General features: G+C 41.0%; 1 protein-coding gene across 2 annotated transcripts in view; it reads right to left on the reverse strand.

Moving 5' to 3' along the window:
* ldlrad3 (low density lipoprotein receptor class A domain containing 3) overlaps positions 1-27,105 on the reverse strand; it is a 95,772-nt gene that overhangs the window by 59,852 nt on the left and 8,815 nt on the right. For both annotated transcript variants that reach the window (XM_074632262.1, XM_074632261.1), the window contains exon 2: positions 106-252. In XM_074632262.1, coding sequence (XP_074488363.1) covers positions 106-252 — 147 coding nt within the window. The remainder of the gene's footprint in view (positions 1-105; positions 253-27,105) is intronic.

The raw sequence follows: 27,105 nt of genomic DNA on the forward strand, positions 1-27,105 counted from the left end.
AAGACATGACGTGACTCTAAATAGGGTATCTGGCTTCAGTGCTTTAAGGGCAAAGCTAGGGGCTGAAAAAAAAGGATTTGATAATGGAGTCTAAACTGGACTTACGGCAGCCTTTCTCGTCGCTCCTGTCGAAGCAGTCGGGCAATCCGTCGCACTGCCACCCACCTGGGACACACTTCCCATCTCCGCACATAAAGTTTCCAGGGATGTTGCACTCTGTGGTGAAGTTGTTCCCTGGGAGCAGCTGGCTCTCTGATTGAGAAACAGATAGAATGACACAGGGAGAGAAAGAGAGAACAGATTATTACAATCTCGCTCCACAAAGAAAATTAAACAGGTGGAGAGATATATTGCATTCCAGCGATACTCATCAACCCAGTCAAAAATGGAAGACTGTTATTATCTCCGTTCTCTAAAGATAGAAAACAATAAAGGCAGTGGCTCTCTTTAAAAAGCCATATCAATCTGCGGGGCGAATAAACAGAGGACGATCTCATGAATACAAAAGCAGAGGAGGTCATTCAGTGTTAACAGTGTTGCGGGCGGAAGCTTCAAGTTTAGAGCTGGGCAGCATCATAATCGGGCAGATAAGGAAACAAACACCAAAGAACGCTCACATACAAACAAAAGCACACATGTATGTCTTGGATATAGATGCACAGATACGCACACACAGTCACCAGAAACAAACACGTTCAGCAGAAAGTGCCCTGAGCTCGTTCGGGGCATTTCTAGTTGACGCAGTGCAGCTGCGGTATAATGGGCTGGAATGTGAAACATGGCCTTTTGGCTGAGGTTTGACACTATGCGGTGAACAGTTTAGCTCGTAAACAAAACTATAGGAGCGGTAATGAGGAGTTCCGGACAGACCGGGGAACACTTTCATGCTGCAGTGCTGCAACTGGGTTCAGCTGGTATAGACCACTCTATTACACTTGAGAGCAGCATGCAGGAGGTGTACCTGGACCTTTAAGCCTTAACTGACGGCGTGGTTAACCAGTAAAGTGACTGTTTGGGGTTACACTATGTACTGTATTTCGCTTTCTTAAATGACTGATTGTAAAGAGCAGTGATGTGAAAATGATTTTAAAAAAAAGTAGAATTACCGCCTTGCGATTGTATGCCACGACTAACCAGTTAAGTTGCGGTTTACATCCATGTCTGTCCAGAATGTCATCATTACATCACTTTATTCTGTTAGACATTTGTGTGAAATTGTCATAATTAGCACATGATTTCTTGAGTTATGGCCAAAAGTGTGTTTTGTTCACCAAACGTTTTGACCACTCATTCATTCTTGAGTCCAAGTGGACATTTGTGCCGAATTCCATCAAGATCCAAGCATTCCTGAAATATCACATTCATGAGATTGGACCGGATGGACATACGGACAAACAGACGGGCATACAGACATACAGACGGATAACCCTAAAACATAATGCCTGTCGCTGGCGTGGAGGCATGAAAAGATGCTGCACTGAACAGTTACAGTATATCCATATTATCATTACTAACTGACCATTTAAATCATATTTCATAGGGATGCAAAGAGATTAAAAAGGAAATTTAAGAATTTAGTTAAATTCCAATATATTACGCTACATATGTAAGGAAAGTTCAATCAATATTTGTGAACATGAGCTCCTCTCTCTCAAAGCCAGAAACCAGAGAAGTAAGTCTCAAACTTGTGACCTCATAGGGTATAAAGTCTGGAGCTGCTCAACAGACAAAGAACGGGAGACTGATTTTATGGACCCACCGAATGATTGTTTGCTTTTTTATACCCAAATGAGCTTTATTCTATTGAAGTGTTCTCAGTTGTGAAATAGAAAATGTCCCCGTATACTCAGAATACTCCCCTGGGTGCTCTCAGTGTCATCTATAACATTTTTCCTAATTCATTGTCTATGGAGCTGTTCCACACTTTATACCCTATGACATCACAAGTTTTTTGGATTTGGGAGAGAATTGTTCATGTTGACTAATATTTTTTTGACTGTCTTAGTCCATAGGAATAACATGTATGAATTTTGAAAATGGGCATATTTCCCCTTTAAATATCGTCCTATTATAGTGCTGTTCAAAGAAAAGATGCTGCCTCTGTTCTTCCAATATTTAAATATAAATCAGATAAATGACCTCGCTTTGTGCAGGGTTTGTTTTCTCTATTTAATCATTACAGAGACACATTCTCGACGAGGCAGTGTGCATTACTGAGGGATTCATTGTACTGCGGTACAAATGGAAAGGTTTAACCTTTGAGTGCTTGTAAAATTCATAACCAGATCTCACAGGTTCACAGTTAGTTGATATTCTCTTAGTAGATGTAGCCAGTTCCCAGAGTGGAGCTGAATAACTGACACATAGAAATCATCGTCCTTACATCATCCCTCTCTGCTGCACTTTTACCGCAGCAGGTGGTGGAAACCAGATAGATCCTCTCATGAGAGAGCACGACCCTTCTGATCCTCTGACTGTCGGGATGATGCAAACCCCTCTTTTGTCTCTTGCAATATACAGGAGGGGAAGTGAGGGATAAAGAGAAAGGGCTCTTGTAATTTATGAGGAAAGCATTCCAATTATCATTTCTCACTGGTGGGAGGACCCAGCAAACGCAACTGTCGATACATATTAGGGATCACTGCCTTCACAAAAAACAAATAGTGTGCCTGCTTTTTAGTATTACACCTGTGTGGTGTAATATTTCAGTAAACAGAATAACACCAATCCCAGTGGTGTTGCAGACACCATTTCTTGTAGACAGCAATTTACCATGTTGAGCCTCTTAAATATATATATAAACAGGCCTCCAGATATGTGTGAAAGAAACCAAATGTCATTTTTTGTTATCTAATCTGAAAAAACACCACCATCTTCGCACAATCTACCCTGGCTTTTCCCCTCCTGTCCTTGTTTGTTTGGCTCTTTCTGACAAAGGGAAATACGTAGAGATGCACACTTTGGAGAGAAATAGAGAGAGGAACAAGGACACAGTAATGTTGGACACTTGTTTACCTCTATCTGAATTGTTCTTGGTAATGTAACCTTGTATTTCTATGTACTAGTGCAGTGCCCATTCAGAGCGCACACCCGTCCAGAACGGGATGATTGCTTGCAACGTTGTCGAGAACCGCGATTTGGCTGCTTCTACCTGCCAAGTGTGCAGTTGATACAGACAGAGATTCCTTGCTTTATAGTTAGATGATGCTACTACAGCGCAACCTATTGGCCAAATGGAACCAAATTTGTCATGGTCACTCAAACATCATATCTACATATGTCCACCAAATGTGGTCACAATAGCAGAAAGCGTTCAGGAGATATGACATTTTTTGTAATAAAAGTTGAGGGCCAACTATAGCAAAACTGTATGGAACATCAACAATCAAAAAAAGATTTTTTTTCCGGCTTGACAATTACTAAAAATTTGTAGGAGGAGTAGCAAAAAAAATCAGATTAGGACACAATTCAATATGGACGCAAATGGGCGTGGTTTGTTTCGGATAGTCATGGTTCATAAGTTACAGGCTAAAACATGAATTCATTGTTATAGCGCCACCATCTGGTGAAATCGCACCACATTCGACACTGCACTCCATTGGGTCCCGAGCAACACACCCGCCAAGAGTGAAGTCGATCAGATGAACGGTTCTCGAGATGTGCAAAGGACACACAGAGGGACAAACAGAGATTCCTCGCTTTATAGTTGGAAGATGCTACAGATTCCTCATCAGCCAGCGGCCTTCATGAGGGTTTACAGACCTACAAATTGACACACAGACAAATGTGATTGGGGTCACGCAATGTCAACATAACAACTAAACAAAATGCTATGTAAATGTCCATTCAGACCCACGCAGGACAAGCGTAGGCGGGAGCCATGTGAAAGGACTTCAAAGAGCTGGCGGTTCGAGAGGCATCAGGTTAATTGGAGAGTTGCTTTGAGAGCATGAGAGTGAAAGACGGGGAGCACAGAGAGAGGACTGTATGGGTTGTGTGTGTGTGTTTGAGAGACGGCCAAAAAGAGTGAATAAAGAACTTTTCCCATGAGTCTATGACAATTCTTGCATCCGAGTTCCTCTTGTGGTAGCCTCGACACATCTTATTGCTGTCATTCTATCAATAGAGAACAGCGGTTTACCGTTAAGGTAACTAATGTGGCCACCTCATTACCACAGTAACTGTGGCTTCACCACTCATTAGAGGCTGCTCTATGAGCTTGTTAACTACTGTTCTCTGTAGGCACTGCAAGGCCACCTGGAGAACTTTAATGGACATGACAGTGTCCATGCACGGTGACTCACTCATTCATCCTGTTTGCTTTGAACCATTACGTTGTGGATATCTCGGAGCACAGCTGCACAAAACTGCTGTGTGCAACGGCGGTCACACGGTGTGTGTGAGGGAGAACTGGAGGAGATAAGGCAGGGATGACGCTGGACGTCTGTGTATCTCGCTGGGGGAAGTGTAGACCAATTACTCAGGGTAAATATTGACTATACCATCCTTGCCTCTGCCTCCCACCCTTCCCCACCCTCCACCATGCCTGTGTCCACTAAGGCCCTATTTAGACTGTTAAAGCATAGAGCGTGGAATCTTTCCGGCATCAGCTGGATACTTTTTTTTTTAATTAGCATTTACATTTGCGCTACTTCCAAGAAGTTTCACCGGTTCACTCGGGGTGAAATTCTTCCCTCTCCGTCTTTTCGCTCAGCTGCTGTTGCTGGTGGTACAGTATATAGAGTGTGCACCTCTCTTGCCTCAATTATAATTTGAAAACAAAAACAAACTCCAAGCATAAACATGAGTCTAATTTCCCAGTGGTTCTGAATAATACTGAAATCACTTTTGGTATATTTTTTTCAATATTTTCTAAAAGGCAAAATCATCCCTAATGCAATCTTTCGAGATATAAGTAACATGCAATATGAGCATGACTGTTGTGCTGTGTTAGATTATATTCACAACATAAGGGCACTAATGAAGGAAAACATCTCAGATATTAATACATAATTTAAAGATCAGATATTTTTTAAGACCTATAAAAATACTCTGCATTAAATGATAATATGTCTGATATGATTTCCCCACCAAAATGTTCAATTACTTTGTTCAAAATCTACTCAATATGGAAATATGTCTTGTTTCAAAATTGCAAGTGCAGAACACATTTCTCCTACTTCACTGAAAAGTCCATTCCAGTCCACAATTTTTCACATCATCACACTCCTGTAAATTGCAAATTTGTCCATTATTGGCTTCCAAACTAGTTATGATATCACAAAAATCCTGCTTGTGTGATATTAGATTCAAGGTGAGCACAGCGAAACATTCCTCCCTCAGCGGAATGTGAAGACAGCCTTCTAGCGTCAAACTCTGTACCTTCTGCACAGTGAAGGTCAAACATCCAAGAGAAGTGATAAAAAGAAAAACGCATTTTTAAAAATACCCTGAGCAGTTTTTTGACCACTAGTAGTGCTATAGAGCAATGCTTTTACTAGAGGGATTTGTTCGTGCATGCACACACTCCTCTGCTCAACATGATGGTGGTGGTAATGCAAAAGGAAACACAGTAATGTGCCTGCAAAGGCAAGGAAGAAGACTACAAGCCAGCAAACACAGATGTAAACAAAAAAAAAAATTGGCTTTGCAAATGTTTTATGAGGAAACCGTTCAACATGTTTGTCAGATGAGAAAAACAAATACAAGAAAATTCCTCAGGGCACCTTTAATCAAAACAGGCATTTCTGGGTTAAAGCGAGGAATACACTCAAACTCATCCCACATTCAAATAAAATCATGAAATTAAAATGTTGGGGATGGGTCTGCTTCTTGACGTCTAATTATCTCTTGAGTACATGATCTTGGCATTTATTTTAAAAGGTGATTACTTTTTGCATAATTGGAATTGGAAAGATCTGCGTTCCCACAATCTCTTAAAAGGGTCGTCAATTATTGAATATCTTTGACCACTGTTGCCATTAAATGGCAAGCTTCCAACTGTTATTCCATGATTTTCCACGGGTACACTTCATCCATAATGATTCTGGAAATGGCAGCCTGGAGACTTCAGTGCGCCCTGAGCAATTCTCTGAATATGCAAACAGGGACCGCGAGAGGCAGCCTACGGTCCAGCCACCCACATGAATATTCTCATACCAAATGTCAACGTGCCACCCCAACACTGGACAGCTAATATGGTAATAAAATCTATATTGCTCTTGACAGAACATATTGAAAATTTAATAAACCTTTAAGCGTATAGATGGCTTCCTTTATAAGACCCCTTCTGGGTATTCTGGACGTAATTGCTTAGGGCTGAACGAGTTTGAAAAAATATCTAATTGCGGTTATTTTGACGGATATTGCAATTACGATGTGATTTGCAATATCGGAGGGAATAATCATTTTTACAGCATTATTCTCATTTTCATTGAAAAACATATTAATAATATGATCATGGTGTGATTTCTGCAGGGATCTGTAGAAAACAAAGATGTTTTCTTAAGTCTGTAGAACATGATGTGTAGACCACATCTCTGCAGCACCACAATATTTCATTGAAAATGGTATTTTGACACATAATTGCGCAGTCATCAATTTGAAAACTGAAGTAGGCCATATTGCCATACAATTTTGATTAATTGTGCAGCCCTATAACTGCTGCTACAATACTCAACAGGGAGACGGAGGAAAGTACCGCGTGGTGGGGGGAACCGAAAAAAAATGCCATGAATTGTTAACACGGCAGTATATGTCGGGAAAACATAAATGTCAGCTCACTCAGGAAAAGGAGAGGCAAAGATGAGTAGATGAAGGGGAACAAATGCGAGGGGAGGGAAGATGAAGATGAAGATACAGCTGGACAAGGAGTCACATGGAAGGAAAAGGTGGAGGAGCAATAAAAAAGGAACAGAGAAGTGGACAGTAACATCATTTTCTACCCTCAGATTCGTCGTAATAGCCGCCCTAAGCGAGTTCTAGTCCCTGTGCTCTGCGAATGAAAGGTCAGTGATATAAATCTATATCTGAGATGACTATTGGCTTCGCTGTTACTGCTTTAACCCTGCCTCAGCAGGCTGAGATTTCTGACCTGCATTGATCAGCCCTGGGTGAAAGGTTGAGCCTCGGTATGAAACAGCACTAGCAAATGGATTGAGCTGCCTTTGAATACTTTGTAAGCTACAGTAGAAAGAAATGAAAGGCTATCGGAGAAGTATGTAAAAAAAAAAAGTGTGTTTGTCCTCAATAATACACCATACTGCATGAAACAAAAGAGCTCTCAAAAGAGCAAGTCAAGTTACATTACAGCCTCGTAATGTCAAAACAAACATGGACAGCAAGGTCTGCTCGTGTCGGAGGATAAGAGGGGCGAATCAATATGGCCTAGCTCTGAACAAAAACTAGCGTTTTCAGATTCAAGGATAGAAACTTAGTTTTCAATTACACACCGCTCTTAATGGGCTGGCTACATAAGCGGGCTCTGAGGCGCAGCGGGGGTGGAGGTGATTTGGCTGTCTCTTCCATTGTGTGTGTGTGTGTGTGGCAGAGAGAGAGAATGAAAAGAGCTTCACAGAGAGAGGAAAAAGATTCTCCATCCTGCTCCTTCAGCTCACTGAAGCGTTGAGTATAAATAAGCGGAAGTGTAAAGAACCTGGTCTGCATCAATTAAAGACACCCTACGGACAGACAGACACACAGGCAGGCCAGGATAAGCGCAGAGCAACAGAGCAAGCAAGGACTTAATGGGGAGCGATGGAGGAAACGGCAGTCATGCATGAAAAAAGACAGTTAAACTCGAATAATACTGGCTACATTTAGACCTCTTTCAGCCTCTAACAGACATGTGGGAGGAAGTTCTGTGTGTCAGAGGGGAAGGGGCCGCAGGCTTCATCACCTGCTATGTAGTTACTTTATTCGTGGTGTCAACTCTGCACATTTATGTCCAAAACAATGCGAAATGAGCAACTGAGCCAAAGACCCACAGTGTTCATTTTAAACTTAATTATAAAATGAGAAGAATACAGCTTTTAAGAGAGGCTGAGGTAAAGTTAGATTTTCATTATTATACAAATTTCACATCAACAAATGCATGCTATGCTCACTCATATCAGTCAATAACCAAATCCCCATAAAATCCACAACAGACAGTGTGTTAATACCCAATGAGGAAAAGACAAAAACAGAAGCAGATTATGAAGGCAATTAAGCTTTGAAATAGAGCAAAAATCATAAGTCATTAAGCAGATCTTAAAGGAGCAGTGTGGAGGAATCTGGCGGTATCTAGCAGTGAGGTTGCAGATAACAACTTCTCCCGTGAGCCAAGCGTGTAGGAGAGCTATACGGTGGCTGATGTGAAAATGCGTATGGCCCTCTCTAGAGCCATTTGTTGTAGAGTAGAGTGCTTAGAGTGTGTGTGTACGTAGGAAGTGAGTAGTGAAGCTAGAGAGAGAGAGCTGCGGCAACGGGAGCGAGTATCGTTATTGACTCCGGTTAACAGAGTTTGGTTTGTTTGTTCTATGCTACTGTAGAAACACGGCGGACATCGTGAAGGGGAGCCTCTCCCTATGTAGATATAAACGGCTCATTCTAAGGTAACGAAAACACAACAACTCTTATTTTCAGGTGATTATACATTAAAGAAAACATACTTATTAATATTATATTCCATTTCTGCCAATGGAACACTCACTCACATTACTAAAATGTGATACATCCTTATGAAGACATCCTTATTAGACACAAATATTAGCGATATTTGATCACTAATTTCTCAATGAACACACACACATACACGATTTGGTGCAGTGGAGTAATGTGTTTGTGAGAAATTTGACTGTGGTCCTTTGTTTGAGTAATTCAGTAAACTATATTAGTGATTATAATAATCTTAAGAGGTAATGTGTAGTGGATAACATGTTGTTTTTCATTCTCCTGGCAAAAAAAATCAGATAAATCCCCTTAAAGATGCAAAGTAAGAAGCATTTGAAAGAAAGAACAGCAGGAAATAGCTAAAGGAAATGGGAATAAGCAGAACAGCATGACACCAGGAGAAGTAAATCAAAAGCTCTTTTTGCTTTATAAATAAACAGCAGGATTCTGGATAATCTGTTAGAAAAACAATGAGAGTAGGAAAAAGCTTGGCAATTTGGGATAATTACCCAGCAAGCAAAACAATAGATTGTAAGTGAGTTACTGGATGTGGACATGGCATTAAAATGTAAGAGCAGAGATAACAATATGCACTGTATGTGATTGTGGCATCTCTGTTGCTGGGGGTTGTTGACAATCCTTCCCTTAACCTCAAATACTTCTTATACATACATTAGTGATCTAGCAGTAGCTAATCATCGGGGCAACTTCAAGCTAAATTTGTAATTAATACAATAGTTTTCTCCAATTTTCTGCATATATGAAAATATGAATCCACTCAAGCTACACTTATTTGCAATAGGTCTTCTATCATTTTAGACAAATGCTTTGATTTGTCATGTATACACAGTGCTGCATCTTGTTTAATGCCATTCTGTGTATAGTGTGATGGGTACAGTCGATTTATGTAGGCCGTATCTTTTACTGCAGCAGCTTCTAATGTGTAGCACACTCCAAAAATAAGACTTCCCCACAAGAGAAAAATAGACAAGGGGTTGATGTGAGTCAGTCTTCCTGCCACAGCCTCTGTTGTTCCCAGAGTAGAGGAACGTGAATATGAGAGGCCGAGACAGCTGACATCTTCCCTGCTCCATATTATTCTGATAGACGTCTGATATCAACTTGACAACAAGAACCCAGCACTAACCACAATTTCGTCCATAAAGCATTTTTTTGTATATTTGAATTACATTTTTAGTCTTTTTTAATTTTACCATTTATTTCACACGTATACTGTATTTCACTGGCCGGTGTCATTGACACAGCTAGGGACACAGCAGCACTGGTGGCTGCAGCTTTACGCCCAACAAGGCGACCAACACGAGTAATCCTACAACCACACAGGTTTTAAACAAATCCCAGATTTACCCAGTTGTATAAAGCACATATTTGGAGGTGAAAACAAAAACACCTGGAATGTCTGATAAAATCATGCACTACTTTGTAAAACTATGGTAGGCGCAGTGGGTCAAAGTTAAACATGTGAGTAGCAAACTATTTGGGTAACAACTCTAACTTTCACCTTGATTTTCACTACCAAACTAAGCGCATTTTTATAATATATTATTAAAACCATATTAAAACCATCACTGCACAATATCTCACTGACAAAATTGGTTGTGAATATTAGGATTGATGACAGAAACTGTGAAGATCGCCAATGGTCACCTTACCAATCTCAAAGTAACGAAACAAAATCATCTTTGCCTCCTTTGCTACACTAGATAGCTTTATTAGCAGTGACAGCTGTGAGCAATGAGCATACAGTTTGTTATGTAATCCTGATCAGCATTAATCTAAAAGTACTGTTCCAGGGCAGCAGGGTTTGTCATTTTAAATCACATCATATAAGCTGCAGGCATTTTTAGGGGATCGGTAATAGAGACATATTGATCTCTCATCTGGTCATCATCACTTGTGTTTACAAAGGAAGTAAATATAAGTAAGTCAGTCAGACAGACGGACAGCTGAAGCTAATTGTGCTCTTAATTTGTAGAGCACTTTTCTACCGCTTAAGATTCAGACTTCAAGTATGATTTATAGGTTATGATTTAATATCCAGGTCACTGAGCGAAGACAAACACCAACCATTAGATATCTAACATGTATTGACTGTAAACAAATGAGCCAAAGACCCATAATGTCTTAAGTGCTTGGTTCCATCTTATCCATGTTCTATCTCAGTCTTTCACAATCAGCTTTAATGATAAACTCTGTTACTTATGCTACTGTATGTAATCAACTTGATACACTGTGTGCAGCTATAGTCACTATACAGACAGATAGACTTAGGCGTAACAATTTTGTTTCGCTTACATGATACAATGTGTTGATGCAATAAGAGTGTAACAGTGCTGATGAAGAAAACTAACAATTATGTTTTATTAATTTTGTGATTTTCACTCATTTTTCTCCCAGATGGAAATACCCAATTCCTGTTTCTGTCCCTATAGAGTCTGTCTTTATTTCCTAAACTAAGCAGGGGAACACTATGGGTGTTAATTAGGTCTGTCAGACTCTGTGTGTGAAGCCACTTTGTTGGTGGACCTGATGGTGCCTATTGGTACAGTACCATTATATACCAGTATGAATATTTCCTCTTATGTGTGTTGACACAGAAGTAGAGCACGCCTGTGAAATGGAAATGTCCATTCATATATTTTATTCATACATTTTATTTCTATCGGTGTACCATGCATATAAATATAGCCAGAGAGCGGTATAGACAGAGCGGAGGAGGCATACTGAGCAAGAGAGTCAAACAAAAGCAGCGTGGTAGCTGCTGAAGAGAGGAAATAATGTCTAAGGATCCTCCTCCATCACTTAAGTCAGCGGCGTAGCAATATTGTGCTTTTCCCCAATTTCACAAAACACTTAAAATATTCACAGCACTGTTCTTTCTGAGCCATGCACACATTTGTCTGAACAACTAATGAAATGAAAATTTCAGTACACGTGTGCCAACATCCTGAGGAATCAGAAATTGATAAAAAGAAAAGCGATTTTTTAAACCCACCAATCATGCTAAATTTAATGCTAAAAAACAATCACAGACCACATGCAACACACATGCTTAGACTTAGATCTTCATCTTTGAAGTCTTGTTAGCTAGTTACTTAGTTACTGTTCAGATCGGAGTATAATCAGACCAGCAACACTACAGTGGTGGGTGTGATGGTGCGCCACTGTGCTTGGAAGCATATCCATTTTTGCATATTCATTGATTTGGGAATTTTTGATATGAATGAAGGAGTTGATGTACTTTTAATCCTTTCCAGTAGATTATTGAACACATTTTTGTGGAAAAACATATTAAACAAAATATTATTCAATGCAATACTAAAATGACTCTGGAGGAGATCTTAAACAAGTAGATAAGCTGGTCCCTGTAAACTGCAAAAAGAAAAAAAGAAAGAGACTTGAGCTGACTTCACCACCGCGGGAAAAGGAATTAGAGTCCAAAGACGTCCCAAAAACCACCCACTGTCTCACCAAATCTAAAAAGCCTTTGGCACCAATCTTATAAGGAGAGAGTGGTAAAATTCTCAACAGGATCGGCCACAGCACTCACAGGTGGGGCATAAACCCAATCCCACTGTGTGCATCTGGAGAGCAACAAACAATGGACCACAATCTTGTCCTCTCTAAAGGCTCAAGCAGGATTAGTCGCCATCCATGCAGCACGATAACGCTGTTGCCACTTTTTATATGCACTATTGTATTGTCACTCCGCTTGACTGGGAGGTACAACTGTTGGTCATCAGCATGAGAATATAAACACTACACACTGTAGAAGAGTTAGTTTAGTTCTGAGAATATCTAGTGAATGTACAGTGGACGCTTGTGCAGAAATAAATGCTGCAGCTCCTCCAGACCAACAGAGGTTTCCCGTGTCTTGTGAAGTGACGGGGCTCCGCAGCGAGTATCTGCCTTTCGTTGACTTAACGGCCACAGGTGTCGCTGTTAACAAGCAATTTCTGATTCTTACAAACAGTCCCTTTAAGCAGAAATTTTTTTTTAACCCTAACCCTAACCCATAAACACAATTTATTATCTGTGCAGACATCCAGAATGCTCTGTTTACAATGTGAATATGACCTGAAGAGGAAGGAGACAAAAGGCGAACTGTGGACATCAGGGCGTGACAGACACAGGTACGTTATTTTATAGCAACACACACTAATTTGTTTTGCAGCCAGTCACAAAATATCTGGTCTAGAATAAACTATAAAGTGTGATGGCTCTGCCATTATCAGGAAATTACAGTTTCAATTTAACACTTTGATGCGTTTTGCCTGAAATGGCATCTGGGATGTTTTCATACTCGGGTTTGGTTTTGATTTTCAAGCTCTCAGGAACTTGTCCTTTGGGTGTTGTTTGTTGCTTTATTGTTTTCTGAATTGGTGGAATAGATTCTCATTATACAGGTCATTCTTTGACAAAAGGGGAAGTACTGGACCAAATAAGAACAGCTCCCCAGCTCAGTATCGCTCCTGACCTTATCGCCAAAAGGAGCAAAATAGGCCGCGGTTCAAAAGACGAAGAAACCCACAGAACATGCGTCACTGTCGTTAATTAAATTACTGAAATACATGTAATTTGTTGTTATTCCCTTAACTAATGTGTTTTCCTATCTCACAATTAATTTGTTTCACTTCTATTTCATTTAAAGATGCCTCCCTGTAATTTAAAAATATGCAGAAACTGAAACACACTTAAATTAACCCACTCACACAGAAGTAGTGCCAGAGCATAAAGGGCCTCTCAGCACTCCAGGTATCCTCAATAATATATTAACTTCACTGCTTCAATAGTCTGAGAATTCAGAAATAATCACTTTGATATGAATAAAATATATCTTGATTGAATGATTATTTTGCCTGTGATAGATTTACATATTAAACATATTAATAGGTGTCAGAGCTTTCAAACCTATCTTGCGGTTTTCGTTCAGCAAATGGAATTGGCTCAGGTGTCATCACCTAAATGTGGACTTTTGAGCTTATGCCATATACTAAAGGTCAAGATTGAACGCTAATGCTTGGAAATGAAAATAAAATAAGTAAATACTTCTAATCTTTAAAAAACGTTTCTACAGTTTGAAGGGTATTAGATATTCCAATCAGAAACCTCATTAGCCTATTTCACTGATGAGCACACTTTGACCCGGAGATAGTAATGTCCTCCAAAAGACAACGTTACAAATGATCAAGACAGTATGACAGTTACACTTAAATATGCATTCCAATTAGGGCGATATGGCTAATTTATCAGTCATGATACAGATAATTTCACATCTCAATAACAATATAGATCACAATATAGCATGTTTTTAAATAATCTATATGAAATAACATGGAAAAGCCTATTTTGTATACACTTGTTTGAATTAAATACTTGACAAATGAAAAGTATTTTTGCATCTAATTAAGAACTTTAGTACAAAATAAACAACAGTTTCAAGTGAAACTAGAAGTGCACTCGGAGAGGCAGGTTTCATGTACGTCGCTGCTGCCCCCCCCCCCGGATCGCCACAATGGATTGTTCATTGTGCCACACCCCACCCCTCCAAAAACTTTAATTCAAATCCATCGCGGACTTTCGGCCTTGGCGGAGGTAATTATGAAGAAAAAAAAATACAAAGTCGGGCGACGGATGCTTCAAACTAAGAGTGAATGCATCTGCTCTGTACGGAGTCTCAGCACAGAGTAGCAGGAGTCAGATTTCACACACACGGGACAAGGGAGAGTTGACAGACAAGACGATGCGAAACGAAAAGCAAAAGCGCAGATTTGGCAATATTTCAGATTTAAACCCAATGCTATAAGGGAACCATGACGTTAATGAGATAACCGTTGTGAGGAGGATGGAGCGGTCAATGCCTGTGTGCGCTGCAGAGCATCGGCGGGTGGAAACCTGCGGCCCCGCAGCGGAAGCTCTACCGGAGAGGCCAGACACCCAGCCACGCAATGTTAAAGATCAAAGTAAGCGCTCTACATATATTGAGCACCATCTTTTCTTGTAAATGTCCAGTGTAATCGGTAACACTGGTGTTGTCATGAGTTTATTAACCGGTGGAAAAATTCCTCACTGTCACATCCCCAAAGCACACAAACACAGATTAATCAGATTAAGACAATAGTTTGATCTAACTGAGTTTGATCAGATTTTTTGAGAAATTTGAGTTAGTTCATGCTTATTATCAATCTAGACAACGTAAATTGGATATCTAGATATCTCGGTATATGATTTCATCATGATACAATTCCATTGAAAGACGATAAAGTATCATTATGAATTATCGCCCAGCCCTAACTCTAATAGTATAATTTTTCCAAGTTGTCATATAAAGAGACAAGGGATATGGTCCATATTTTTATTTCTCGTGCTATTAATAATTGCACCTTCTAGTTAAAGAAGCAGAGCCACTAATGAGACAATTGTTTGTCTTCGGGACTTAATGAAATAAGGACACTAGCTCTAAAGGCAGAAAGTCAGAGTAAATACCCAAAGGAAGGAAAACAGGATGTAAGCCGAGCGATGTGCAAAACATTCTCTTCTATAGCATCTCACTATATTTTGTTGTTTGTATTATGATCAAAAGAAGGCAGAGGATGATACATGAAATATTACATAAACTCACTAAATATTGAGACCAATTAGTGTGAAGTTATATAATGTTTCCTTTGTAAGTAACATAAATGGCACACAAGTACAGCATGTGAACTGCAAAGTACAGCATGTGAACTAAAAGGACAAAACATTTGTGAGGATTGGGAACAGTCACATTTCTCTAATGGCCTAAAAAATGCCATTGGCTTTTGATTCTTCTTCATGTTATGCTTTTCTGAAAATAAGGATAATATGGCAACATACCAACACAAATCATTTTCTCAGAAGTTTGTTTTTCTGCATTGGATCTACTCTCTTGGACTCACATCAAACACAGCAATGTTTACAGTCAACATGCCTGAATAAATGGAAGTTTTCTAACCTCCTATGGCTTATGGCATTATCACAGACATTGAGGGATAACTGTGATTTCAGGGATCATTACTCCGAAAACAAACATCCTTTATTTCCTCAAAACCCCCTTGTAACTAATCCAAACCCACACACATAATACGGTATACGCATTCCACACAAAATCAAGCCGGCTGGGTTTGCCTGAAGGTAGTTCGCTTACAGTGCAGCATCAAGCTGTGTGTGCTTTGCAATGCCCTTCCAAGACTTCTGTTGTCTGCATAAATGTAAACAAAATATGTTCAAGTCCAATATGAACTTTATAGTGTGATACAGTGGCTGTGTTTCCTTCTTGCTTGCTCTTTAGTTACCATTTCAATTTTTTGGCAACAGCTATGCAGTTGGTGCTCAGTTCTGTACTTCTTTAGCGAGACAATGACCTCTTGCCCTGCCAGCATTAAGGGCTTTCCAGCTTTTGCGAGGTTCAGAAGGAAAAGCCTTGACAACAATATAAATTAAGTATAACATGTCTGTTAACAGCGAGTTCATTTCTGGTTTCAGAACAAAATCGAAGATTTTCCCACTAGGATGTGGCCACCCAGCGACTAGCAGGCAAAGGGGTGGGGTGGGGTGGGGCACAGAGAACCGTCTTAAAAGCCTCAGCCCTGTTAAAGAGGATGCATTATTGATAGTGCATCTGTGGGCTGAAATCGTACCAGAGCGAGACAGAGAGAGAGAGAGAGAGAGAGAGAGAGAGATAGAGAAAGAGAGCACCAGCTCGAAGAGGCAAAATGTCAGAGACAGAAACCGTGATTTTGAATAACACAAATGTGATTTATAGATGTGCATATTTCACAGACACTATAGAAACACATAACGTATAGTGCAACGTAAATAACTAAGACGCAGCTCAGCACAATGTGTCAAGTTGTTCTAGTCATTAATCAGAAAAAAACAATAAATAATACAAATTAAGTAAAATAAATTGTAAAAGTGTATAAGGGTTTAGAACATTATGATAGAAGTACATCATGGCCATTCCCATGCTCACTTATGTCTCATAAATTGTTGCAGCAATTTTTGGGTTGATACCATTTGTTACACAGATTGGATGCTAAATTTAACCATTTTTTACCATTTGAGAATTGATTAAAATGATCAATAATCCCTACAAAATACCACATTAAGACACCAAGACCTTGAGGAACACCATAGAAAAAAGCCATGACGTGATTTGGTATCAAAATCTTTTGAAGATTTCTGCATGAATTGCATTTTTTCTGCGATTGGATGGGGAGCACTTGTGTTCTGGAAACTGCTCAGAAACCCCCTTATTGTCAATATACCTAGGAAAGCCATCCATCCTTTGTGCTCATTGGATCCACAATAGTCTCAGTTTTACAGTGATATCCAATTTATGCAATTCCAAAGCTGTTTAGGGACCCTGGTATGCAGAAACTAATTTTAGAATAGGCAAAAATAACACATTTATACATTATGCATGCAAACAACTGCATTGTTTTTGTCCCAACCTGCATGTGATTATCATAAAGTGGGCATGTCTGTAAAGGGAGGACTCATGGGTACCCATAGAACCCATTTTGTTTCAAATATCTGGAGGTCAGAGGTCAAAGGACTCCTGTGAATATGGCCATGGCAGTCTTTCCCTCACCAAAATGTAGCCTTACTTCAGAGCGTTATTTAGCCTCCTTCCCCACGAGCTAACATGGCATGGTTGGTACCAATGAATTCTTAGGTTTTCATATGATAACAGTACCTTCACTCTAGCTCCTGAGCCTGAGCCTGCTACAGCCTCTGAAAGACAGTAAAGTGGGCCAAGGTCGCCGGCGTCCTCATGGAGTTAAAAAGGTTAAATTGAAAACTTAAATTAAATTCCACTGATAATGGATTTCACAAAATCCCAATAAAGCATGCATGCATACAATCTTAGGTAAAGGTTGTGGCAAAGTGAAATGTAAACTCATGCAGGGTGATGGGAGGAAGGTCAGTGGAGAAATTAAAATGAGCGTTTCTCTCCTCTGAATGGAGCATATAACATACAGTATACAGTAGTGGCTGTATATGTTATTGATATAATATACATATTGCAGAGGTATGCTCAAGTAATTCCCTGCAAACGATTCCCTGAAGCTATTTCTGTCTTCTTACGTATGGACACATAAAGGTTAATGGAAACATAAAAATGCATAATTTGCAAACAAACAAGCACTTTGTCAACATGAGCACAGCACTGATTGTTTCATTGGCCTCTGTCTTAGTATTATTAAGTATTCATTTAGCAGCCTCTCCTCTATGAGAATAATAGACCTTGCAACGACTCCCTTATACTGCCTTTGAATTTCTGGAACGGTGACTGGCCAAATTAGCCTGGCATGGCTAAACAAGGCCATATTAATCATACCCTGCTCTCCAATTAATGTAGGATCACAGATCACACTGAGCCTATAATCCTATAGTTCTTGGCTGTTTATGAGTCCATCTGTGGTTAAATTAAAATGGCGATCATAACATAAAGACATTACAATGCAAGCTCAATACCGAGGACATAAAATCCATGTTGTTATGGTACAAAAAGCGACATAATACTTGCACGCTGGCAGTATAGGGCACTTTCAGAAAAAGTTGTTTTGTTGCAGTTTCTTTTTAACCACTTGGCTTGGATTTCAGAGAAGCAATTGTCCATCTAATCCTCTAAGAGATGACAGTGGCATTTTCAGCAGCATCCCAGCCTATTAACATCACCTTGGGATTACCTTCACAGAGAGGAGGAGCTGATAGAGATAGGGGGGAGGAAGGATGAGGAGGAGAACGACGACAAAAATGAGATTTGCGGGCAAGCCGTTCGCCACTCAGACAAAAAGCAGCCTTGTTTGACAGCATAGACATACAGGAATAGACACAATAATGCACACATAGAGATGTACGCACAAGGCCAGCCAGACAAATATCTTCTTATGGGCTTGAATTCCTCATCAATCCCGAGGAGGAAGCTTCTCCTGTCAAACAAACACATCTATTCCATTAATTCTGATTCTCCACATTGGCCCCTCACCGGCACAAAACTAAATGTCAACACTCCCCTGCGTCTCTTTCATCATGCAGCCGACTGTCGCAGAACACACACCGGTAAACAGCACACGCGCCCTTCATCCGCCGCCACGCCGCTAGACCCCTCGCTGAGCAAACTGGCATTACCGCGGAGCCAGCCAGATAGTGAGAAACGATGCAAACAGTGGCACAGAGGGACGCTACCAGTGCTGACCTTCTGTTGCACCTGTGAGACTCGTGTTTGCTTCTGGTCACACTGATCTCTGAACATGACAGGAGGTAGGGCTGCACAATTAATCGCAATCATGATTGTGGCTTCCCACAATTTAATGAACATGATCGACTACGATATGGGCTAGAGATACACCATCAATCAGCAGCCGATCAAAGCTGGCTGGTTTTCAGCTGTCTCGTATATCCGTTTTTTTGCCGGTTAAACACCCATGTGCAGCCACAACATGATGGTTTTACATCGTCACACAGCGCCACAGTCAATAACGTCCCATACACACACACACACACACACACAAATCATGTTGTCGGTGTGGAAGTTCTTCAGTGTGAGTGAAGAAGACATAAAACTTGCAGATTCTATCAACTGCAAGTCCAAAATAAGCCACAGAGGAACAACCTTAAAACATTGGGGACAACTAACTTAATCAGACACTTATTATATTGTAATTCATTCCCATGATGCTGCTCAGAGTAATCACAGTGACCAGCTCGTCTGCCGACAGCATGGAGCTGGAGGTGCGTTCAAGCTCTAATCAGTAAAAATGAGCATTGGGCGATGGTAAATTATAAGGCTATCACGATGTGTTCAAATGCAATCACGATGCGTTGAAATGCAATCTTGTAAAATGTACTTTTTGGCGAGAAACTTGAATAACTCCAGTTGTTTGAAGGAGATGTTTTCACAGCAATATAAAATAGATATTAGAGAGGGGATTATGACCTGATTAACTTCCTAACACTAGCTCTAAGCAGATTATAATATATAATTAGAAATACAAATGTCAAAAAAAGAAAATAATAAAAAAAAATATGTAAATAAAAATACAATCATTTATTTCCTAATCAGTTGAATTTTGTGTTTTTGTGCAAATAACCACTATTAAATGACAGTAACAAAGTAAATGGATCGCATTTAGAGTTTTTGGTGGTTGGAATGAAGCACAACATGGCAGTGAAAGCGGCGCTCTGTTTTTTTAAATGTGAAATTGCAAATACAAATATTTTGTCCCTAAAATCTAGGAATAATTGTGATAACTAATCATGATGTCAATATTGGTCAAAATAATCGTGATTATCATTTTGGCCGTGATCGTACAGCCAAAACATCTGCGATCGAATTCTTAATAAGACATTGGTAAACAAAATGTATAAAGCAGTTATAACTAGCTTTATAGATGCTAAATGAGCCAGGAAATGGCACGCAGAAACTCATATGAGTCAAGAGCACATTTATTTTGATCGAAACAATGCTCAAGACATGGAAATTGAACTATCAATTCTTCTTAGCACAGGCAGGCTCATTATGCACCGTGTAGAAGATGTACTGTCGCGGAGGATATGATGAGAGGAGTGAGAAGGAGGAGGAGGAAGAGAAGTTGCACCCTTTTACTTAAAAAGTGCCGGGGGAGAGAGAGAGAGAGAGAGAGAGAGAGAGAGAGAGAGAGAGAGAGAGAGAGAGAGAGAGAGAGAGAGAGAGAGAGAGAGATAAAAGGATGGAAGTGGGGAGCGCTCAACAAAAAAGGCACAGGCTGCCTTTGTCTGTCTTCTAGTCTGTGTATATTAGCAAGTAATGAGCTCCTAATTGTGTAGCCAGGCCATGGAGTCACTGCAGGGGTTGAAAAGCAGTGCAAATGAACTATATCGGCTAAAAACACTGGGGCAAAGAGAGCGTTAAAGGAACAGAAAGAGAGAGCATAAGGTGAGTGGGAGAGTGTGAGATAGAGGCACTACATTAAGGAGAAGCGGTAAAGGGGAAATGGCGGGGGCATCACAATGGAAATGTTTATTTCAACAGAATGCAGATGAGTGAAGAGTGCCAGTGGCCGCTGCCTGTGCTCTCTGTCTCTTTCTCTATATTTGTCTCCTCTTCGCTGTATAGTATAATATCTACTCAACCGAATGGTAATGAGTGAAAATGGTAATAAGTCAAATGGAGGGCCTTGGTTTAAAAGGTAGCGGGTGTGTGAATAGTTCTCAGTGGCAGGTGATATTGTAACTAAAGGTCATTCCAATAAGATTCCAGTCTATGTGCTGTCTGTAAAAGGCCAACTTAGACATAGAGGCAACGTGACAGGAAAAGACATGAACGATGATGAGAAAGGTCACGAGAGTACTTGGTGACCAATTTTTTTTTCCGACTGGTAATTACAGTCAGGGCGATGAGTTCACAGCATAGTGAAGTCTCATTTTCTCTCTGTTAAGCTCTTCTCTCTGCGCCGTCTATGTGATAGAAAAGTGGATGCGTGGGAGATGTGTGTGTTGCTGGGCGCTCATGTGTTTGACCGTGTTGCGCGCACAGAATTATGTTCATCTTTATCCATGTCGGCGTGATGACGGTATCGCGTCTCCTGGTCGCAACTTAATTCATCTTCGCTGATGATCCTGCTTCATCTGGTTTCACTTCCCCTCCGAGAGATCATGGGCTGCATTACTCAGACCCGTAATTCTGTTACGCACTCACTCTCACACAGAGCCCTGGACCTTTTATGTTGTCATGGTAATGGCTAAAAAGTACTCTCACACTGCATTGAGAAACGGTTTCATGCGCTCATAGGGCCAACCATTTCCTTCACACTGCATAACAGATCCTGCTGCTCCACATCACATGCAGACTCACGCTCAGAGCTGCGGCAGCCTTGACACCTCTATAGCATCCGCTGGGGTCAATATACGCCATCTACTCTGACATTCTTCCCCTTTGCTGTTGTTACTCGTGGTCTTTGCTCCATTTCTAAGCAGGAGAAAATGTAAAGAGCAGCGCTTTAGTGGCTTATTGACCAGGCGACTGGATGCGCATCAGTCTGCACCAGCGATTAATGCCGTACACCTCATTTCTCTTCGCTGCGGCTACACCAGGGCTATCTGTGGTAATGGAACGACAGGTGGTGGTGGTTGTGGGCGGGGGCGGGCGGAGGTGGCCGGTCTGACAGAGACACACTGCTCAAAGTGCTCTGCACGGCACCGGTAAAGACACCAAACCAAATGAAAACAAATGGCCTCCCCTCTGAAGGCAGCTCCCACTCTTTGGGCTTGGTTTTTTAGAGGTGTTTTTTCCTGGTGGGTTTATTTGCTTTCATGTGGGTTTGTGGTGAGGTAATTGGGTTTGGTTCAATACTCTCACTGGTGCTGATCTGAGCTAACCTGCAAGAGGGTCAGTTACAAGCAACAGACCTGCAGACTTAACTTACAGTGTGTACGTGCGTCCATATGTGTGACTGTATGTCCTGTAGGTCTGTCCTTGGATAAATGTACCTTCCTTCCCCTGTGGACACTTTTGTGTGTCAACATTTATCTGTGTGTTTACACTTCTTCTCTGTGTCCATATGAGTGTCTATGTGTGTGTGTGTGTGTGTGTGAGCGTGCGCTAGTGCAGTGAAGAATGTGTGGCTGGCTGCAGAGGTCAGTCAAGGAGGAATCTATCATAATCCATCATAATCAGCTGCAGTGCCGTTCCTTCAGGACAGCCGCGCTCCTGACCCGTGGCGGACACGGTGGAGACGAGAATCACATGAGGGTGAAATGTGATGTTTACCAGCTTGACTTGTTTCTGGAGAAGACATTTTCAACTATATCGGAGGGCTGCGTAGACAACACGAGCAGGTCGAGGCATCTACAAACGCATGTGGTTATTGAGGCGACATTTTTTCCAGCTGACGCACATTCATAATTTTTTGGAAATGTCACTTGGGAAATTTAGCTGGACCAGAAAGATCACCTGTTTGATGGAGTGATTGACATGCCATTCTCGGTGTATGTCGGCATGAAATATGTGCGTTTTGGCAATTCCATTTTAGTTTAATTTACTCAATTAACACCCATGGGAATTAAGATAACATTTTTGCTCATTTACTTCAAACAAGCAATATTTACCCTTAACAATAATGTTGTTTTCCTAGTTGCAAAGGTATATGAGGACACTGTCCATCTTCTTTACAAAGTGGAAGACTAGTCTGTCTGGCATCCTCTCTTCATTTCATTAGAAATATATGACATGGTAAATTATAATGTCTGTCATGGAGGAGGTCAGAAATCAATAAAAAATACTTAGGAAAATACATGTGTAAATACAAATATATATATAATACAGACACCACTTTAGATCCGCAGCACAGTGCACTGTAAGGACATCAAAAGCCTTGGCACAAGTCTCCAGAGTGCACTACCTTTTGAAGTACATTAATACAAAGCTCCATCAGAGTCTTCGGAAATCCCACCAATCCTTCATTAAGTATCTGGCATCATTAGGCACAGGACGGCCGGGCTGACATATCGTCCAGGGCATAGAAGAAATTAGTCAAATCTAAGGCCTGCAGCTTCTCATTAGAAAAGGCTGCACAGAGACGGACTCAAATTACCATCTCTGACACAGCAGACCCTGGCAAGACTAATGGCTCTGGCCCAATAATGACCCAAGCCAGGCCTGAACTTCCTGCCCTCTCCCCCACTCCACGACGAGCCAGCCTCCACTTTCATTTGCCCTCTCTTCTGCTCTCCCCTGTTCAAAATATCAGAGGGTAAAAAAAAATTGGGTTTCTGCTTTTCATTCCTGAGGAGCAGGAGCCCCCTCTCGTCTTCTTTGGTATTCATTGAACGAGTGAAAAGAATTCATTTTGCGGCCTAGGGCTCCTGCCAAGCCATGGTTGACAGGGAAGCAGAATTAAGGCAATTAACATGGGTTTTGCATTTGATTTTGGCTGGCGAGACTGCCTCTGTAAACAGCAGGCGGGATCAGGTGATTAGTTCCTGTGAAGATAAGCTTCCCCTGGGCCCTGTCCAAGAGAGGATTACCCTATATATATTGTGCATACATACAGCAGCGTATACATACACAAACACACACATATACACAGACTGAGAAGAAAAGAGGACACGCATGCATAGGGGACTCAAAGAGATTGCGCACTTAGAGCAAGGGGCTGACAGCTCAAGGGGGGTTAAGCCATGTTTGTGACATGACAGAGGTTGAGTCATGTCTCCGCCACACATTAACTTCCTGCTTCTGCATCACTTCACCTCCTTCAAATTATCTCCGCCTGCCTTGACCCCTTTTATCATCCATTTAACACGGAGACTAATTCTTTAGATTCAGCTCCATTTAATGAGCAGGTTTTTCAGGTATGCAATAATGGGAAATTCAATATCAATATCAAGGGGTCTCGAGTCAAAACCCTGAAATTAATTGTGACAAATAGGCAATTATTTCAAGTCGGCCGAATTGAGATTGATCTTATTTGTTCGTTTATGCGCTCGCCTGGAGGAGTAGCCTCAAGTGCATGATAGCTTCTGCATCGCTAGACTGGAATTTCACCTGAGAGGTTCGCTAAATCAGACGTGTGTCCGTGTGAGTGAGCACGCAATAATAGGTGAAAGAGGATTCCATTGGCACTGTCAACTAAATGTCAATCTGGTGCGAAGCGAAGGGCGGGTCACATCAATCCCTTGTACTTTTCCCCGTGGATATAGGAGTAACTGAGGGGTTTATCTCTCTTCTACTATCGCTCCGTCATGCCTGGCCAAATACTTTCAGTGCTCTCAGAATAAGGTTACTGAAGTAAGACACATCATCTTGGCATGCAAAAATCTCCATGGCACAACTATGGCATGCAATCTTCACACTTAAACCTGCAAAAGAATCTGTCAAGATTTTTATCAATAACACATACAGCTATATTACTTTCAGCGGGGGGAAAGAAAATTCAACGCAGTCTGCATATCACTGAAATTTCACACTCTACGGCGCCTCAATTACAGAAGTGAGTTTCACTTCGGCAAATGGCTCGTTTCATGAGCCAGCATTTCTGCCGTGTGTGCCTCGGACTCAGAGTTTACCCCTGACCTATTAAGCAATCCTAAATCACTGTGTTGTGTAATAGAAGGAGAGAAGAGTTCCACAAAAGGTCTCTGTAATCCTAAAGATGAATCTAATCCTGCAGAGTAATGCGTTAGCGGCGACGCTGTGCTTCTAAAACAGGTTTCACCTACATTGCTATTAAGATAATTTGCATATTTATCACACAGGACACTGAATGCTTACGTAATCGCACTTGGCACGCAAAAGAGAGAAACGAGGGAAAACAAATGTCTCTGTGATTGCAATCAAAAAGCTGTGTAACCGTTTTACTTATGATTAGATGTTTGGAAAATTGCATCTAATTACAGCATCCAAAGCAGGTGGACGGAGTTGGAATGAGGAGACTGCCAGAGCTGTATCACAATCACAAAACAATTATGCACGAGGCTAAAGGTATGTCCACACGATAGTTTAGTGCTGCATAATTATCACCGCAGGCATTTGGCTGCTGATATGTACAATTTCCCCACGCAGATGATGATTTGGGCAGCAATGAAAAAAAAAACACATCAATGTTCTGTAAATGTACAAGATATCAGGGACACTTTTTTGTGCAACATGTCCTTTTAAAGGTACAGTGTGTAGAATTTGGTGGCATGTAGTGATGTGGTTGCAGATTGCAACCAACTGAGTACCCCTCCGCTCACTCCTCCCTTTCCAAGACTGGGTTAACGTGAGCCGCCGAGTGCAAAACAGTGATAACGCTGTTCGCCTCCCTCAGAGGACATCCTTACCATAAAAACACTACTTTAGGAGCAACAAAGTCAGACAGCGGTAGCACGGTTCTGCACTCTGCAGCTCATATTACTGCAGTTTCACAAGCGTGTCGGAGAAATACGGTGGCCTTCAGGTAACGTAAAAATGCGAAAGTCTCTCTCTAGAGCCAGTGTTTGGTTTGTCCATTCTGGGCTACTGTAGAACATGGCGGAGCAACATGGTGGACTCCATGACGAGGACCTGCTTTAGATATGTAGGGCTCATTCTAAGCTAACAAAAACACGATTCTTAGTTTCAGGTGATTATACACTAATGAAAAGATAGTTATGAATATTATATTCCATTTATGCCAATAGATCCTCTGAAATGTTACACACTGTTTCTTTAATCTATGCCTTATCCTCTGTGGCCGATATAGACTGAAACAGTCAATCAATGAGAGATCATTTATTTTCGAATTCATCTCGTCACCTAAAGACAAAATGAGCGATTCTTTGAGTTGAGTATTGAGTCCATTTTCAGGGGCCATCATCTCAGTCATCTCAAATCAATGTCATATGGATAGCCAAATATATAAAAACACACTCACACCAGGTGTATTTTCACACAGCGGATCAGCAACCCTAACGCAATCTACGTTCCTCTTTGGGTTTCTGTTGGCCTTTGAGGTGGTGTTTGTTTGGTTTGACAGAGGGATGCTGGAATTTTTCAGTTCAAAATAGCCTGTCAATGTCCAGACCGGCTGCCACGGTGGCTGTGAGACACAGTACAGCAAATGACTGCTGATCACGGGGGGACAGCAGGGGAGCCAGCTGTCAGCCTGCCAGGGTCCGTTCCCTGTCCGACAGCAGGCGAAGCAGAACAGGGGACACATAGAGCAGGTCATTCTTCTCTCAGAGGGGACACCGTGGATGAAGATAAAAGAGGGGAATCCAAGGTGACTGGTCAGGACAAAAAGGAGCAAATGTGCAGTGTAAGCTCTAAACAAAATAATCCATAACTCTGTAGCTGCGTCCCAATGCAACATTCAGATCCTCCACAGTCTGCACTCCTAGACTGAATACATCACAACATACTTCAACACTTCAAGGTCAAACATTTATAAAGACTCAATACTCAGTAGACTGACAAAAAATCCAGCTTGCTGCAGACAGCTCGTACTTTATAGACTTTAATTTCAAATATTCAACATCAACAACATCGTCTACTGTGAGAGCCTTGCACTAGCACCGGCAAACCAACCTTGGATACGTTTCTTCCAGCTATAAAATAGTATATAACAACATAATGAACAATTAAGTGTTAAATTGCTTTGGCAGGACATCCTCTGGACTTGTCAGGACCGGTTAATTCAACTTTTAAACTAAATAGCATCAAGAAACTGAGCGGGTGTGGCAAGTAACAATCCCATTCATCATGAACTGTCTTTCTGTGAATACAGCTCTTGGGACACATCTTGTATGCTTGTTCAGTATTTGAAGTATTTGAAAGTACATGAAGTTTGTCATTAATATTTAATTCATATTGAAACAAGATGTAGGTGTTTTCACATTAAATAGTGAGGACATACACAATGGGGACACATGGGGCTGTCAGGCTGAACCTGAAAATGCCTTGTT

Source organism: Sebastes fasciatus, chromosome 4 (assembly GCF_043250625.1).
Source record: "Sebastes fasciatus isolate fSebFas1 chromosome 4, fSebFas1.pri, whole genome shotgun sequence".
NCBI classification, from domain to species: domain Eukaryota; kingdom Metazoa; phylum Chordata; class Actinopteri; order Perciformes; family Sebastidae; genus Sebastes; species Sebastes fasciatus.